The sequence below is a fragment of the Physeter macrocephalus genome, chromosome 4 (assembly GCF_002837175.3).
Source record: "Physeter macrocephalus isolate SW-GA chromosome 4, ASM283717v5, whole genome shotgun sequence".
NCBI classification, from domain to species: Eukaryota; Metazoa; Chordata; class Mammalia; order Artiodactyla; family Physeteridae; genus Physeter; species Physeter macrocephalus.
The window spans coordinates 146,535,248-146,553,902 of NC_041217.1; the positions used below are offsets into that span (position 1 = coordinate 146,535,248).

Consider the following 18,655-nt stretch of genomic DNA (forward strand, 5'->3'; position numbering starts at 1 on the left):
TCGAATAATCTGAAGAGCTTTCAAGAATACATATGGGCCCTCTGAAGACCTACTAAACCTAGAGTATTCCAGGAATCTATGTTTCTAAGAAGAACCCAAGCAAATTCTGAAGTTGGTAACCCAGTACCTGAATTTGGGAAGTCTTTGTTCCAGAGAGGATTCTCTGGTCCTCAGAGGCTGAGTAATGACTACCACATATTTACCTGCCTATAAGAGGCTGAACATGAAATGAGAATAAAGATGTAAATTCTCCAAGGAGTAGTTTCCTTCAGTCAGGAAACTAGAGCAGCAACAGTGGAATTTTAGATCAGAACACCACAAATTTCTGGGTAGTCTGGGAATTTGTTGCCATGATAGAGTTTGCAGACAAGTGATGCCATCCTTTAGTTTAGGAGGGGGTCATCTGGGCAGCAAGAACCAATATAATATTTGAGCACTCATTCCCCGAGAGAACTCACCACGTGTTATTAGGGAATCCAAGAGTATTAATAGATATGGCCATTGTCCCCAGGCTACAGAAGAAAACATTGTTAACATGCCATTTTTGCATAACCATAAATGCACACATATTTTGCGTACATATGCGAGTAACAATTACAGTGGAACCATACATGCTGAAACTAACGCAAAGAACTCACTTCAACACGCTCATTGAAGTCTTACCTCTGTGAGTGCATGCAATTGTCCTTGATGTACACACACACCCATGAACCTACAAAACGAAACAGATGTTTTTTTAAACAAATGAAAAGGACATGAACATAACTAGTGTAGTTGCACATGCGAGACAATCCAATACCTGTGAAGTCTACTGGTTGCCTGTATAATAGCGGTCCCCAACCTTTTTGCCACCAGGAATGGGTTTCGTGGAAGACAACTTTCCCGGGAAGGGGGTGGGGTGGGGTGGGGAATGGTGCGGGTGGTAATGCAAGCAATGGGGAGCATTGGGCCATGGCAGATGAAGCTTGGATCGCTCGCCTGTCGTTCACCTCCTGCTGTGCGGTTCCTAACAGGCCGCAGACCGGTGCTGGTCCTTGGCCCGTGGCTTGGGGACCCCTGCTGTATAACAAACCTTGATAGCACCCCTGTAACTTTCTAAATTTATCATGAAACACCTGGTTGCAGCAAGACCTAGTGGTAAAAAGCAATGGTAGAAGAGGGAGGGGAGCAAGCCTTTAAAAACAGCATGGTATAATGGAACAAGCACCAAACTGGAAGCAAAGAAACCTGGTGCTGGTTTAGCTCTGCCATTATCTGACTACGTGCTCCCACACACAGAAAGGTCACTAACCCTATGGGGCTCAGTTTCCTCACCTAGAAAGTAAGGAGGTTGAACTATCCAATCTGAAGGTCTGTAATTTACAAACAACAAACTGGGGTTGGGAGCACCCGCACTGGCTGGATGACAAAGGGCTAACTTCCTTGACATAAAAAGAACTCTTCTAAATATGTAATTTTAAAAAGAACCCAGTAGAAAAATAAGCAAAAGGTACGTGTATAACTCACACAAAAATAATAAAGGGCTAATAATATCAAAATGTACTCTAATTCCCTCATAATTAGAGAGATGTACACTAAAACAGGAGATACTACCTTTTAAATCTATCAATGAACAAAGATTAAGAATGATAATGCTTGGCGAATTCCCTGGTGGTCCAGTGGTTAGGTTGAGTCCCTGGTCAGGGAACTAGGATCCCGTAAGCCGCACGGCACAGCCAAAAAAAAAAAAGAATGCTAATGCTCAGTGTTGTCCAGAAGGTAAGGAAACTGGGATAGGAAACACTGTTGAGCTCTTGGAACAAATTTTTCAAAGGGTAATTAATTGATCACATCTAGCAAAAATTTTAATTGCTCCAACAATTCCACCTCTAGGAATTTATCTTACAAGTATACTCAATTTGGGTGAGTAAAAATTCACATAAAAGGACATCTACTTCACCGGTGTATGTGAATCTAAATACCCACCAATAAAAACTTGTTAAATATTTATGGCATAGGGCTTCTCTGGTGGCACAGTGTTTAAGAATCCCCCTGCCAATGCAGGGGACACAGGTTTGAGCCCTGGTCCAGGAAGACCCCACATGCCGCGGAGAACTAAGCCCGTGTGCCACAACTATTGAGACTGTGCTCTAGAGCCCGTGGGCCACAACTTCTGAGACCACGCACCACAACTACTAAAGCCCACACGCCTAGAGCCCGTGCACCACAGCAAGAGAAGCCACAGCGATGAGAAGCCCACGCACCGCAACAAAGAGTAGCCCCCGCTCGCCCCAACTAGAGAAAGCCCACGCACAGCAACGAAGACCCAACACAGCCAAAAATAAATAAATATTTTTTTAATTTATGGTTTTATTCATAGATTGGAATACTATATAGCATTAAAAAGAATGAAGTAAACTTTATGCACTGACATGAGAACATACCCAAAATATACCATTAAATGAAAACATCGAGCTTTAAAATCCCATTTGTGTAAAAAACATTTTGTATATTAATAGAAAATATCTAGAAGCATTAATAATAAATGGTACTGAGGGAGAAAAGCATGAATTTATTTTTTAGTGCACATACTTATACTATATTTGAAGTTTTTTCAACCAACAGGCTACATTTATATATAAAAATAATTTTTAAATAAATCAATTATTATGACTGATGATGATTATAAAGTAGGAGAAAATAAATGACATAAAGTCAGTGACACTTGGGGCTTGGGTTGTCAAGAAGGAAGTCTCATTAACAATACCCACAGGTCCCAAGAAAGTTCTAGTTTAGAAGGGCAAAGGAAAGGGAAGAGACTGACTAAAGTAAGAGTGAAGGCACAGCAGTAACTGTGCTGGAAAGGACCATAAAGTTCCAGGAAGGCAGAGTCCAGGTCATATTCTTCCCTGTGCTCAAGCACCTAACAGTGCCTAGTAAATAGTTTGCTCACTCAGTAAATAATTGTTGAGTGAAAAGAAAGTGAGGGAGAATGCCTCGTCGCTGCAACATCACAGCAGAGTTTTAAAGACATGCTGCTTCAACCAAAATTACTAATGTGGAAATTTCAGAGTTTCTCCAAGAGGTGGTTTCTGGACCACTGGTTTTCTCTAAGTGCATCCAGAGACACGGTGGGGACTTGAGAAAGGAAAGAACCCAAGGAAATATCTAGGTAGTACAGAAAATAGGATGCAGGTTCCAATGACTAGCTGAAACTTACCTCTGGCTTGGGAATAAATAGGAAGCGAAATAACAGAGTAGTTAAAAGAGCTTTGAAGTTAGATGGTGTGGGTTCAAATCCCACCTCCACTATTTACTAGGCAAGCAACAGTTTCCCTCTCTGTAAAATAGGATAATAGTGTCCACAACGTAAGGTTGTTGGAAAGACTGAATGAAATAATGAATGTAAAGTTCAGAGCACAGTGACTGGTACATAGTAAGAGTTCAAAAAATGTAAGCCATTTTCATAATTATAACTTAGAAGTGGACCAGGTTAAGAATCCAATTTGGTCACAGCTGGCTGGGCAGAAGCTGGTTTCTACCTATGCCTACTCTCCCCTCCATTCCCCATCCTTTGTTCCTACCTCCATCCCCTGCTTTGTAAAAGTGGGACATTTAACTTTATTCATCTGTCAGTTTCTTTACTATGAAACTCACTACCTAATACAGAAGAGAATGAGGGGAGGAATGTGGGACAGGTAAAAGTCTAAAGAATAATGAACATAAGTAACACAGAGTGCTGGAAGACTGAATTTGGACTCCTGAATGTTTCTGACCAGCACAGTATAGCGTCTATAAGCTATGCAGATAGAGCATCTGAGAGTTTCAGTTAACATCAGAAACTAGTTGGGTAAAAGATAGGAAGCTGTACTAGAGCAAAGGAAATCCAGGCAAGATAAATGAGAAAACAATCAATCTAAGGGAGATGCAGTTGTAGAGGTATCTTCTTTTTTCTTATTAAAGACATTTTATTTTATTTTATTTTATTGGTAATAATTTTTTTATTGAAGTACAGTTGATTTACAATGTTGTATTACTTTCAGATGTAAAGTGATTCATACATATATATATCTATATATCTATAGATATATATATATTCTTTTTCAGATTCGTTTCCCTTATAGTTTATTACAAAATACTGAGTATAGTTCCCTGCGCCATATAGTAGGTCCTTCTTGGTTTTCTATTTTATATTTAGTAGTGTGTATATATTAATCCCAAACTCCTTATTTATCCTTCCCCCACACCCTTCTCTTTTGGTAATCATAAGATTATTTTCTATGTCTGTGGGTCTATTTCTATTTTTTTATATAAGTTCATTTGTATCATTTTTTTTCACATTCCACATATAAGCGATATCATATGACATTTGTCTTTCTCTGTCTGCATTTAGTATGAGAATCTCTAGGTCCATCCATGTTGCTGCAAATGGCATTATTTCATTCTTTTTTATGGCTGAGTAATATTCCATTGTATATATATACCACATCTTCTTTATTGTAGAGGTATCTTAAAAATAGGTCACTGTTCTCTAAGTGTTCGTACAACTCCCCAGTCACTGGAATTATGAGAGTCAGTATTCCATTCATTTATTCAACAACTATTTATTGAATGGCCACTAATTGTAAGGCATTAGGGACATGACAGTGAATAAAACAGGCATTAGGGACATGACAGTGAATAAAACAAAGTCCCTTCTCTCACAGAATTTTCATTCTAGGGGTAATTCTGTTGGAAAGCAATTGTAATAAAAGGTTAAGTGGGTGTTTTGCAGAATGTGGTTAAAATATATGCATAAATAGCTGTTTCTAGGGACTTCCTTGGTGGTGTAGTGGTTAAGAATCTGCCTGCCAATGCAGGGGTGATGGGTTCGATCCCTGGTCCAGGAAGATCCCACATGCTGCGGAGCAACTAAGCCCATGCACCACAACTACTGAGCCTGCGCTCTAGAGCCCATGTGCTGCAACTACTGAGCCCACACACCGCAACTACTAAAGCCTGCACAGTCTAGGGCCCGCATGCCACAATTACTGAGCCCGCATGCTGCAACCACTGAAGCCCGCGCGCCTAGAACCCATGCTCCATAACAAGAGAAGCCACCGCAATGAGAAGCCTGTGTACTGCAACAAAGAGTAGCCCCTGCTTGCCACAACTAGAGAAAGCCCGCGCACAGCAACGAAGACCCAACGCAGACCCAACGCAGACAAAAATAAATAAAAAAATTTTTTAAATAGCTGTTTCTAGGGCTTCCCTGGTGGCGCAGTGGTTGGGGGTCCGCCTGCCGATGCAGGGGACACGGGTTCGTGCCCCGGTCCAGGAGGATCCCATGTGCAGCGGAGCGGCTGGGCCCGTGAGCCATGGCCGCTGGGCCTGCGAGACCGGAGCCTGTGCTCCGCAACGGGAGGGGCTGTAACAGTGAGAAAAAAAAAAAAAAAAAAAGGCTCTTTCTAGTGAACCTCTTACAGAAAGGATGCTTCTCTGAGATTAAATGGTATTCCTACCTAAGGATAATTCTATTCTCATTACCCCTCCATAGCAAAAAGAGGTAAAGTAACATACAATAAGCTACGTTTCTTCCTTCACTACAGCTTTCTAAACTATAATGGGCACTAACAGGGGTTAGTAACTGTGGCTTACTACTCATTTTCATAAAGTTTTATTGGAACAGACATGGTATTTTCTATGGCTGCTTTTGTGCTACAAGAGCAGAGTTGAATAGTTGTGACAGACACTGTATGGCTTGCAAAGACTAAAATATTTACTATCTAGTCCTTTCCAGAGTTTGCTCACCTTTGCACTAGAGCATAGAAATCTATCCATATCCACCTAGGGGAACTTAAACAAGTTACTTAACCTTTATAAATCTCCATTTCCTTATCTGAAAAAAATGGACCTGAAAATAACACTACCTTAAAGGATTGTTAGGAGGATTAAATGGATATTTCAGGGACAATGTTTAGCAATGTCTAGCCTATGATCAAATAAAGGTTAACTGTTTTTTATTTTGTTATTATTAATGACTCTAAGTTATGCCATCCCTTACATGGCTATTAGAGTTATCTTTTCAAAACACAAAATATGTCATTTCCTTCTTTATAAACCTTCAATGGTTCCCTTCTGCCTATAGAATAATGTCAAAATTCCTTACCACAGCACTTGAAACTTTCCATGATTTGCTCCAGCTTATCTTTGGAAGCTCACACTTTCCCATGAGCCTTATTCTTCACTCATCTCTCCCTTTCCTCTGGTTCTATCCTACAAATATATTTAAATTTACCCATCTTAAAAAATGCTTCCCTTGTCTCTCTCCCTAAAATATGATCCTAATACACTCTTTGCACTTGTAACCAAACTTTAAGGTTACATACACTATCTACATATCTTTAACCTTCCTTCGTTTCTAAACTCATTATAACCTGCCTTCTGCCCACATTACTCTTTTGTAACTTTCCTTACTGTGGAAGATTCAGAGTTTTATTTATCTCTGTATTTCTAGCACCTAGTATAGCACCTTGCACACAGTAAGGAGGCTCTCAGTAAAGATTTGTTGAAAGGCATGAATGATTTTTATGACCTGAAAACTTAAGTTAAAGCTCCTCCCTGAGCTGGAAGACTTCATTTACTTACTGAAAATTATCCTTCTAGGATCAGCTAAAATTTCATCTTCTCTACAACGATCTCCAGGATGCCCTCAGTAAACATTAGCACTCTTTCTCTCTCTTCCTGCCCCCCAGTACTGCTAACATCCTTCTTTGAAAGATTGCTCATTAGCATAAGTGAAGTAGTCCAGGGTGTGGAGTCAGACTACTTGGATTTGAATCCTGGCTCTGCCACTTACTGATGACCTCTCTGTATTTCAGAGTTTTCCACATGCAAAATGGGAATGTTAATATTACCTAACCTATATGGTTATTGTGAAGATAAAATGAGACAACTTGAACTCCTGGAACATAATAAGCACTAGAGAATGTTAGCTATTCTTCTCTTAACCTTTCTGACTTCTTCTCCAGACTGGAATATAAGAAAGGTTTTTAAGAGTACAGATCTCATCTAACTTATTTCTATATACAGTGCCTGACATACGATGTTTTTGCACGTAAGATGCTAAACAAGCATTTCTTGAATGAAAAAGCAGTAATCACCAAATTAGCTTCACAATGTAAACTTGTTTTATAAGAAAGAACATTTAGAGGCAGGTACAAGGCTGGAAAGCCAAGAGGTGCTTACTTTATTTAATCAAATATTTATATAGAAGCTCAGCAATATGATTCTACTAGCAAAACAATGGCTACATTCTAAAGTTATGGATCTCCTAGAAGCTGAAAGTATTTGGTTTGGGTGTGATACACCCTTGCTTCCCTTCCCCCCAGACCCACCTGTCACTATGACCACATCATCCACAGAGATGTCACAGATGACACATTCAGGCAGGCACTGGCTTCATGTGACAGTCTTCCCCACTTCCTACTCTCATCGCCACATCACAGTGGTGTCGCACAATTCTACCGTTATGTGAAACTTTTCTGCCAGACCTCCTCAACCTCACTTCCTTTCCAGCACCACACTTCCTACTCACATCGCCACATCACAGTGGTGTCGCACAATTCTACCTCTATGTGAAACTTTTCTGCCAGGCCTCCTCACCCTCACTTCCTCTCCACCACCACCATGTTGAAAATGGTGTTACAGAGCTGGCAAGCTGAGACAGGCAGTAGCTTTATATTGGAAGAAGAGCTTGAGCAGAGTTAATCATTCCAGTTGCTATAAACAGAATATACTTTAAAAGGGAAATATTACTCATCCTTAACAGGGAAGTGATTTATGCCTAGAAAAGCATTTAATATCAACAGTAAGTTTTTACTGAAATTTTTATTGCTTCTTTAATCAAAATCTAAACTGTGGCTGAAGCTTTGTTTTGTTTTTTTTTTGTTTTTGCGGTACGCGGGCCTCTCACTGCTGTGGCCTTTGCCATTGCAGAGCACAGGCTCCGAACGCACAGGCTCAGCGGCCATGGCTCACGGGCTCAGCCGCTCTGCGGCATGTGGGATCCTCCCGGACCGGGGCACGAACCCACGTCCCCTGCATCGGCAGGCGGACTCTCAATCACTGCGCCACCAGGGAAGCCCCTGATTGATTCTTATTCTCCACTACCACCACCCAAAATCATGCAAGATAAAATTACTTAGCTCGGGAAGGGAGCACTTTCTTAATGGATATGCTTGAGAGTGAGTGATTAGATTACTCAACTTTGTTATTTTTAATTTCATATTACACACACATTCACATTGCTTTTGATTTTTTTAGACCAGTGTTTCCTAAATTTTAATGTGGAAACAGATCACCTAGAATTCATGTAAACTGCAGACTTAGATTCTATAGGTCAGGGGGGACTTGAAATTCTGAATTTCTAAAAAGCTCCTAGGTGATGCTAATGCTGCTTGGTCTATGGACTTATATGTTGAGTGGCAAGGCTCAGTGTAGACCAAGGATAGCTAGCTGATCACTACTCTAAAGTTAGTAAGACTACAACAGGAAACTCTCAACTCTGATACTACTGGTAAACTAGACTTTGACCAGAGACTTTGGCTCCCTCTAAGTAGAAGTATTTTTGACCGAGCATGCTTCTGAATTACCAAGGCACTCCATCAACACCACACTGCTATATCATCATCATTTTCTACCTTTAACTGTTTTATAATATGCCTTATACCTCCCCTACTAGACTATAAGCTTCTTAATAGCATTCTCTTGCCTGGCATATGACAGTATGTAAACACTTGCTGGATAATTTAAAACACAACTCTGACCACTCAAAAATTACTGAGTGCCACTGTGTGCCAGGCACTGGTAATGATCATAATAATTATGATAACAACTAACTCAAAGCACGCTTACCATCTAGGCATTGTTCTAAGCACTTTATGTTATATTCATTGTTGTAATAAATTTATTTATTTATTTATTTTGGGCTGTGTTGGGTCTTTGTTGCTGCACGTGTGCTTTCTCTAGCTGCAGCGAGTGGTGGCTACGCTTTGCCTCGGTGTGCTGTCTTCTCACTGAGGTGGCTTCTCTTGCTGTGGAGCACGGGCTCTAGGTGCACAGACTTCAGTAGTTGTGGCACACAGGCTCAGTAGTTGTGGCGCACGGGCTTAGTTGCTCCGTGGCACGTGGAATCTTCCCGGACCAGGGCTCGAACCCGTGTCCCCTGCATTGGCAGGCATATTCTTAACCACTGTGCCACCAGGTAAGAACTACGTTGTATTCATTTAATTCTCACGATAACCCAATGAAGTAACACTTTTATTAACCTAATCATATAGGTAAAGAAACAGGCTCAGAGAAATTAAGTAACTTGCCCAAAGTCATAACAGCTAATAAGTGGCAGAGCCAGGAGTCAAACCTAAACAGTGGGTTCCAAAGTCTGTGCTCTCTCTCTTTTTTTTTTTTTGGCCGCACCACGTGTTATGCAGGATCTTAGTTCCCCGAACGGGGCAAACCCGCACCCTGCAATGGAAGTGCGGACTTTTAACCACTGGACAGCTAGGGAATTCCCAAAGACTGTGCTCTTTTTTTTTTTTTTCCAAAGTCTGTGCTCTTAACCACAATGTTATATTACCTCTCCATATAGTTACAAAAAGGATATAAAAATGATTAAGACACAACCCCTCCACTTAAGAAGCTATTGGCTACTCAAAAACTTGTTGTGGCAGCTTACAGCCCCTGATCAAAGTCCAAATTCTTTAGCGTGTTATTCAAGAGTCTGAATGAACTGACCCCAACCTCTCTTACCTTATCTATTACATCACCGGCATTCTCTACATTTCAGTTATGTAACCTGCCTCTCCTAAATATGTCCTGAATTCTCCCACTTCCACTTTCATTTTGTTGCTAGAATGAGTCCACCTTTCTAATCAAAATTAATCTTTCTCTTCCCTATACACTCATATCACTCCATTTAAACTTCTATTGTAACACTTATCAGGCCTGCCTTCTACATGTTTTAGCTATGTCCACCTCTTCCACTCAGGATTCTTGAGGGCAGGGAAGTTATGTATGGAAGGGAATGGCTACTTGTTCACTTCCTTTTTCCTCCTGAAGTAGACTACATTTCCTAGTTGGTTAAGACCATAACACTGAGTTCTGGCCAGCGGTACAGGGGCAGAAGTGATTATTTCCAGGCCTGTCCCATTAAAAACCTCAACACTGTCCTCCATACTTTCTTCCTTCATCTGCCAGCAGATGCAGAAGACCTAGTAGAAGAAACTGAGGCCCTGTCCTAGGTTAAAAAGAGCTCCCCTTCAACCTCCCCACAACATGCACTGGACTGGAACATGAGTAAGAAAGAAGCTTTTGTGTCTCTATATATACCTTAAACACTGTCTTGTTCATAGTTACTGCTCAGTAAATATTTACTGAATTCAATTAAAAGTTAAAATTCTTATTCCAAGGCAGGACCTTTCAAGGCCCTACTATTAGCCAGCAGTCTCCAAAACTGGGGAATGAGCAAGACTGAAGTATGGAAAGAAAATTAGAATTTTTACTTTTTTTTTACATGAAAAAGAGAAATTAAGTTTTACTAATATTTAATAAGGGTTGATCGTAGCACCTTGGGGATGTGCTCAAAAATGTTTTCCTAATGGGATACTATGGTAGACAGAAGATATCCAAAGATGACCATGTCCTAATCCCTAGAACCTGTGAATACATTATGTTAGTAGGCAAGTAGAATAAATTAAACTGCAGATGGAATTAAGACTGCTAATCAGCTCATTTTAAATTAGGGAGATTATCCTGGATTAGCAAAGTGGGTGCAATGTAATCACAAGAGGTATTCAAAGGTGGAAGAGGGAGGCAGAAGAGTCAGTATCAGAGGGATACAATGTGAAAAAGACTCAACTGATCTTGGCTGGCTTTGAAGATGGAAGGGGACTACAAGCCAAGGAATGCAAAACAGACTCTAGAAGCTGAAAAAAGTAAGAAAATAGATTCTCCCCTAGAGCCTCCAGAAAGGAACATAGTCCTCCTTGAATTTAGCCTAGTAAGACCCATCAGACTTCTGACCTACAGAACTGTAAGATAATATTTTTATGTTGTTTTAAGCCATCAGGTTTGTGGCAATTTGCTACAGCAGCCATAGAAAACTAATAATAGGTACATAATCAAAAAAATTTATGGGTCACTATTCTATGTTATAATGCTCACAGATCCAGGATAGACTTTGGAATTTGACTCTTTCTAAACAAGCATAAGGAAAATAATAATGTTATTATGTTCCTTTGTGGCATTTACATCCAGTGGGTCAAATATTTATTGAACTCTCAGTTATGTATAAAGCTCAGAGTTAAACATTAAAGTTTAAATGTTATGCCTTCTCAAAAGTTTATTACCTAAACAGAAGAATGAGGGAGAGGTGTGATTATAGTCTAAAACACATCTATCTATCCTCATTCTGAAAAACAAAACACTGACACTACCGTCAGACTTGGACCTCTTCAATTCTGCATAACAGGACCTAGTAAGATGTCTGTGCCCATTGTATCAAAGCTGTCAAGAAAATTACTACTTATTGCTCACCTACAATATACCTGGAAACTGTGCTAGGTGCTTTATAGGCACTACCTGAGATGAAATTACCCCCATTTTATCATCTAGGAAAATGAGGCTCAGAGTATTTAAGTGACTTGACAGATTAGAGAAGGCACTGGAATCTGGATCTATTAAGCTCCAAAGCCTATGCTTTGTTCTATGACAATCAGTATGGAAGAAAAAGGCCAGTGGTTCAATAATAATTTCATTTTTGATTCATAAAAAACTATCTATCTGTAAACTAATGAAAATCTTACTGGTTAGCTTTAAAAGCCTTTCTACTGCCAACTTTGAGCAATAAAAGTACCATGCATATTGTAAGAGTTCTTCTGACCCGTACTGGTCTTTCCAGAAAAATGTCTGACTCCAAAGTTTGGTAAAAAAAACAATTAAGAGGCCTGAAATAAACCTATAGTAAAATATTAAAATGTGGGGCTTCCCTGGTGGCGCAGTGGTTGAGAATCCGCCTGCCAATGCAGGGGACACAGGTTCAAGCCCTGGTCCGGGAAGACCCCACGTGTCACGGAGCAACTAAACCCGTGTGCCACAACTACTGAGCCTGAGCTCTAGAGCCCGCAAGCCACAGCTACTGAGCCCGTGTGCTACAACTAATGAAGCCCGCGCACCTAGAGCCTGGGCTCCGCAACAAGAGAAGCCACCACAATGAGAAGCCTGCGCACCACAACGAAGAGTAGCCCCTGCTCGCCACAACTAGAGAAAGCCTGTGCGCAGCAACGAAGACCCAATGCAGCCATAAATAAGTAAGTTAATTAATTAATTAAAAGATAATAATAAAAAAATAAAATGAACTGCTTTGCATTTTACTCCCAAATAAAGCAAAGATACCAATGCTCTCTTAGACTAGAAAAAATTACCAATAACCAAAAAGGAGAAGAGAGGTAAATGGCTCAGAACTCAAGTCCCCAAAGAGCTATGAATGTTAGATCCATAAAAAAAGGAGTACTATCCTTGGGCAAGGCTTGCTGCAGTTCAAACGTGTTTTAGAGGTATTACATCATAGAAAACTGGTTGTGTGAGGTCATATATACGAAAACTCATTAGGAAAACTCAGCTGAACAGACATTAACCACCAGAGCCTCACATCAGGTGACACTAAGCAGAGCTGGTTCAGTCTGGCTTTCTCTTTTCTCTCCATGGTTCTTATAGTCCAATTTTAAGATAGCTAAAGGCATGATAAACATTCCGCAGCCATCACTAGATCATATCAATAGCACTATATATAATAACAAAAGGACAAATCAAGTTCATCGTCAAATTTTACTTTTTCTTAGTGAAACAATACAAATATCTAAAAAGTTTAAATTAGATCTGCTTGCTTATAAATATTAAACCAGTTTAATAAATATAAAAACATCCTAGATTTCTGAGAGAAAAATATCCTCTATCTTGAATAACAATTGAAAGTAAAATGAGACTAAGAATGAATTCATTCTGTATTTTCTTTATTTCACAGAAAATTTTAAACCACATTGCTCAAAACTGCCATGCAAGCAGCAAAATACCAAGTCTCCTGACAAACGCAGAACTATTAATACATATATGTGCAGTGACTTTAAATGTTCCCCAAATGCTTTTTTTTTTAAATCCAGGAAGTTCAGAAGAAAACTAAAATCCACAAACCCAAGTATATAGATTGTCTCCCCAAGCACTGAAAAAGCTTCTTCCTCCTTCCCAAATTTATCCTTTAGTCTACAATTACTCATAAACTCACACTAAAATAGCAAAATATAAACACAAACTTCAGATTATGTGAGCATACTTCTGAAACACTCTCCCAATGATCTATTTCTTCCCCAATTCAATCCAACAAGCATGTATCAAGTAAATACTAAGTGCAAGGTTTGTACTCTCCATAGATAAACAGAACACTTAAATATTTTTTTTACGGCCTGTCACATATATACTAAGCACAGTGCCAGGCAATGAGGATCAAGTGGGGGCCACAGAAATAAACATGATGGTTCCTTCTTTAAGGAGTTCACAAATAATGATAATAGTAGATAACATTTACTGAGCACTTATAATGTGTCAGACCCTGTTCTAAATACTTTATAGGAATTACCTCATTTAATCCTTATGAAGACATTATGTAATAGGTACTATTACTATGTCCGTTTTACAGATAATAAAACTGAAGAGAGATTAAGTGGCTTCCCCCAGGTCACACAACTAGCAAACGGCAGTCAGGACTGGATCCTTAACTCTTTTTCTTTTGCTTAATACGTTATCTGTTTATTGTTGTTTGGATCCTTAACTCTTAAGCTTTATGCTATACAGCCTTATTATATGATGCTTCAGATGATTATAATAATAGCAGCATCAATAATAAAAATAATAGCTAAGATCTAGTGCCTTGCATTGTGATAAGTTCTTTTTTAAAAAAATAAATTTATTTACTTTATTTTTGACTGCATTGGGTCTTCGTTGCTGCGCGCGGGCTTTCTCTAGTTGTCGTGAGCCGAGGCTACTCTTCCTTGCAGTGAGGTGGCTTCCCTTGTGGAGCACGGGCTGTAGGCGCACGTGCTTCAGGCGCACGTGCTTCAGTAGTTGTGGTGTGTGGGCTCTAGAGGGCAGGCTCAGTAGTTGTGGCGCATGAGCTTAGTTGCTCTAGCAGCACGTGGGATCTTCCCCGACCAGGGCTTGAACCTGTGTTCTCTGCATTGGCAGGCTGATTCTTAACCACTGCGCCACCAGGGAAGTCCCATGATAAGTTCTTTATGTACGTTATTTCATTTAATCCTCCCAGTGAAACCGAGCAGGACCCTGTGGGGCTCCTTGGCACAGAAGCCTTTCAAACAGTTGCTAATCTGGGAAGGGAGGGGATGCAGAGACAAGGGAGGAGCAGTCAAGAAACAAAGTGCAGGGGACTTCCCCGGTGGTCCAGTGGTAAAGAATCATGCAGGGGACGCAGGTTCGATCTTTGGTTGGGGAACTAAATTCCCACATGCTGTGGAGCAACTAAGCCTGCACGCCTCAACTAGAGAGCCTATGTACTGCAACTAAGACCCAATGTAGCCAAAAATATAAAATAAATAAAAATTAAAAAACAAGATATTCGTTTAAAAAAAAAAAGAAGAAAAAAAAGAAAAGAAACAAAGTGCAGTGGTGCTGCCTGAGAACCAGACAGTCCTGCTGCGACAATGTCATCTCAGTACAGCAGCCGCGGGCCCCAGACAACAACTGTGAGGAAGGTGAACAGTCTCTGCCCCAACCAGCCGGCCTCAGCAGTTCCTGGGTGGAGCTCCCCATGAACAGCAGCAAGGCCAGTGACAGTGGCAATGGGAAAAACGGGGGGCTAGAACATGTACCCTCCTCATCCTCTATCCACAATGGAAATATGGAAAAGATTCTTTTGGATGCACAACATGAATCTGGACAGAGTAGTTCAAGAGGCAGTTCTCACTGAGATAGTCCTCCCCCACAAGAAGTTGGGCAGATCATGTTTGATGTGGAAATGCACACCAGCAGGGACCATAGCTCTCAGACAGAAAAAGAAACTGCAGGAGAGAAAGAAGTGGATTCTTTGAAGAAAATCGTAGACTGGGTATCCAACTGGTTCAGTAGACCTGAAAACGTTCCACCTAAGGAGTTCCACTTCAGGGACCCTAAACATTCCATTTCCTTAAGCATGAGGAAAAGTGGAGCCATGAAAAAAGGGGGGATTTTCTCTGCAGAATTTCTTAAGGTGTTCATTCCATCTCTCTTCCTCTCCCATGTTTTGGCTTTGGGGCTAGGCATCTACACTGGAAAACGACTAAGTACACCTTCTGCCAGTACCTACTGAGGGAAAAGAAAAGACCCTGGGAAAGAGTGTGACTTGTGAAGTAGTGTACTGTCACAGTAGTTTATTTGAACTTGAGACCATTGTAAGCATGACCCAACCTACACCCTATTTTTACATACCCAAGTTCCAGTAACTCTCAAATCCAGTATTTTATTCAAACTCTGTTGAGGCATTTTACTAACCTCATTCCCTTTTTGGCCCGTAAAACACTTTAGAATTTCCTAACAGGGTTTACTGTTGTTTAGAAATTTGCAAGGGCATCTTTTCTGCAAATGCCACCAGCAGATTATTTTTAATTTTATCAACAATGCTGTTGTCTCCTTTTAGTACCATCAGACTTAGACCTGCATCATTCATGGTATAAATTTTAGTCTTGCAAGATAACTTCCATCTTTCTCTTAAAATGAGACCAGGTTAGCAATCCATATAAAAGTTTTATTGTTTTGTTTTTCAAGACAAAGGCAAGCTTCTCTAAGCTTGAATTTACAGTTATTAAAAAAGAAAACAAAAACAAACAAAATAGGACACTAGAAAAAAATACCCTGGGCAATAAAAAATTATTTTAAACCAAAAAAAAAGAGAGAGAAAAACAAAGTGCAGCCTTGGGACAGGGCCCTGGTTCCACCTCAAGGGATACACATAACAATATCTTTGAGCTCTTCTACAGAACTAAAACCCCCAACAAATGGAAGACGTTAGCATTCTTCATTCCAGAGAAGATCACAGCTCGATTAACCTCAAGAAGCTCATCAGGAGACCACCTAGGCCAGAATAAAGGCACGCAGGCCCTCTAGAGCACACACTCTGATCCTTATCAGCAACCCCACCCCTTGAACCACTGCTATAAAACTCCTCACCAAATCTCCCCAGGTTGGGACACACAGTTTTTCAGGGCACAAGCCCGCTGTGTCCCCCTTTGCCTGGCAAAGCAATAAAGCTATTCCTTTTCACCTCACCCAAAACTCTGTCTCCAAGATTCAATTTGGCACCAGTGCAGAGAGGCCAAGTTTTCGGCATCATCATCAACCTGGTACAGTAGTACTATTATTAATTCTCTACTTCACAGATGAGAAAACTGAGATTACAGAGGTTACATAACTTACCTAAGGTCCCCTAACTACTAAGAGACACAACCATCCTGAACCTCTCCTCTGAATTCCAGACTTGTTTACCCAACTGTCAGCTGGATATCTCCTGATCTCCCATCCCCAAACCTGTCCCCTATTCAGTCTTCCCCAGTGTGGTTACTGGCAATTCAATTCTCCCAGTCATTCAAGTCAAAAACCTAAATAAGAGTCATTCTAGATTCCTGCTTCCTTGTGCTAATATCCCACACCCAATCCATTAGGAAATTCTATTGCCTCTACTTTCAAAAATATCCAGAATCCAATTACTTTTTTCCACTTACACTGCTACCCATAGTCCAAGCTCTCTCTAGATGCCTGCAATTGCCACCTAACTTAATTTTCCTCAGTTATAATTTACAAAGCTTCAAATAGGTATATAATGAAAATAGAACCCAGGGCTGCCCATATCACCACTGAATCCTACTCCCCTGAGTAAGTAACAATTCTTTTACTGTTTCTTCTATTTACCAACACAGCTCTACCTAACTAACATACTTATACTGCTATTTCTGACCTTCTACTGACTTTCCAGTGTGGAAGCTGAGGGCTCCACCCTCTTAAATTACTTCCTTTCCAATATTGGGTAAAAGACAATTTTGGGTAAAATCAATATTTAGGAGAAACAAAAACTCAGCATTTACATTATTATGACTGATTATAATCACCACTAAGCCAAGTAATATATTATGATTACATTTTATTTCTTGCACAATTTTTAATGTTTCGCCTAATTTTTCATTTGCTTAGTTATTATATGCCTACCATTAATTCTTCCCAAAGCCTCGAAGCGAACTGTAAAATTCTTCTGAATATGAATGTCCACCATGTCAAACACATCTGGAAATCCATGAATTCTTTCCTTTTAAACCCCACTCCCCAATATTTCTCCTGGAGTTCTTGATCCTCCCACTCCAGTTTGGACTGCTTATTCTCTAGACTGTTGTCTAGCAGTCACCTTGGGTCTTGCTATCACCCTTCTTTCCAGATCTTACACCTTCCTTTTTATTTTTACTTAATTGTTTTGTTTACCCCCTTGTTTTTGATGGGACACATACCCCAGAAGCTTCAAAAGAAAAACTTTTGCAAGGGCAAAGTTTTCAAAATGTTGCATGTCTGAAAATGTCTTTACTCTCATGCCTGACTGGTAGTTTGACTGGATATAGAATTCTAAGTAGGAAATAATTTTCTCTCAGAAAGCATTGTTCCATCGGTAGAGCTTCCAGAGCTGGTGTTGAGAAGTCTGATACCATTTTAATTTTCAGTCTTCTATATGGCATCTTGTTCCCCCTCCACCCCCACCCGTGGAAGTGCTTAGAATCTTATTTTTATTGCCCATATTCTAAAATTTCATAATCATATGCTCTGGGGTGGGTCTTTTTTTTCATTCATTGTGCTGGGCACTTGGTAGGACCTTTCACTTTGGAAGTTCATGCTCTTCAGTTGTAGAAAATGTTCTTGTATTAGTCAAAAACAGACTTCCTAGATTGATCCTTTAATTTTCTTATCTTTTCTCTCTTATTTTCCATCTTTGGCTTTTCTCCATTAATGGATGATTTCCTCAACTTTACCTCCTTGGCCTTCTAGTCAAATGGTTTAAATAAAACCATAAGTAAATAATCATATAGAACCATATATAAATAAATAATTATATTTTAAAATTTCCAAGAATCTTTGAGAATCTTTGTGGTTCTCTAATTATTCCTATTTTATAGTATACCATTCTTGTTTCATAGATGCAGCTCCTTCTCTAACCTCTCCTGGAAGGATATATATTTAGAAGATAGTAATTAGAAGGTTTTTTGGTAGTTACATTTTAAAGTTTTCTTCTTTTACTTGGGGCTCTTCAATTTCTCCAAATCCACCAATTTCCTGGCAGGTGATGGGGGTGTGGGTGGGAGGCAGATGATTCCTACCTGCTTAAGAGCCACGTGATAGAAGAGGACTAGAAGTCTCAAGAGCCTCACCATTCAGTATGCAGACAATCCCTTCATCTCCCTCTTCTCAGTATAACATTCCTTCCCCATCTGGTGTCATTTTAGATGCTTACCTAGTATGAAGGTAGGTAAGCATTCTAACATTCTGGTTCAATTTTTTCCCCAAAATAAAAATTCATCTCTTGTCGGGGTGGGTGAGACTTAACTGATTAGTTGCAAAGGAT

The 18,655-nt window shown here is 40.0% G+C and overlaps 1 protein-coding gene and 1 pseudogene across 1 annotated transcript in view; one reads left to right on the top strand and one right to left on the bottom strand.

Moving 5' to 3' along the window:
* The window catches only part of LOC114486235 (dual specificity testis-specific protein kinase 2-like), a 97,727-nt gene that overhangs the window by 25,749 nt on the left and 53,323 nt on the right, over positions 1-18,655 (bottom strand). The window contains exon 3 of the mRNA XM_028489428.1: positions 664-712. Within this exon, the coding sequence (XP_028345229.1) occupies positions 664-712 (49 nt within the window). The remainder of the gene's footprint in view (positions 1-663; positions 713-18,655) is intronic.
* On the top strand, positions 14,765-15,584 carry LOC102980361 (BCL2/adenovirus E1B 19 kDa protein-interacting protein 3-like; annotated as a pseudogene).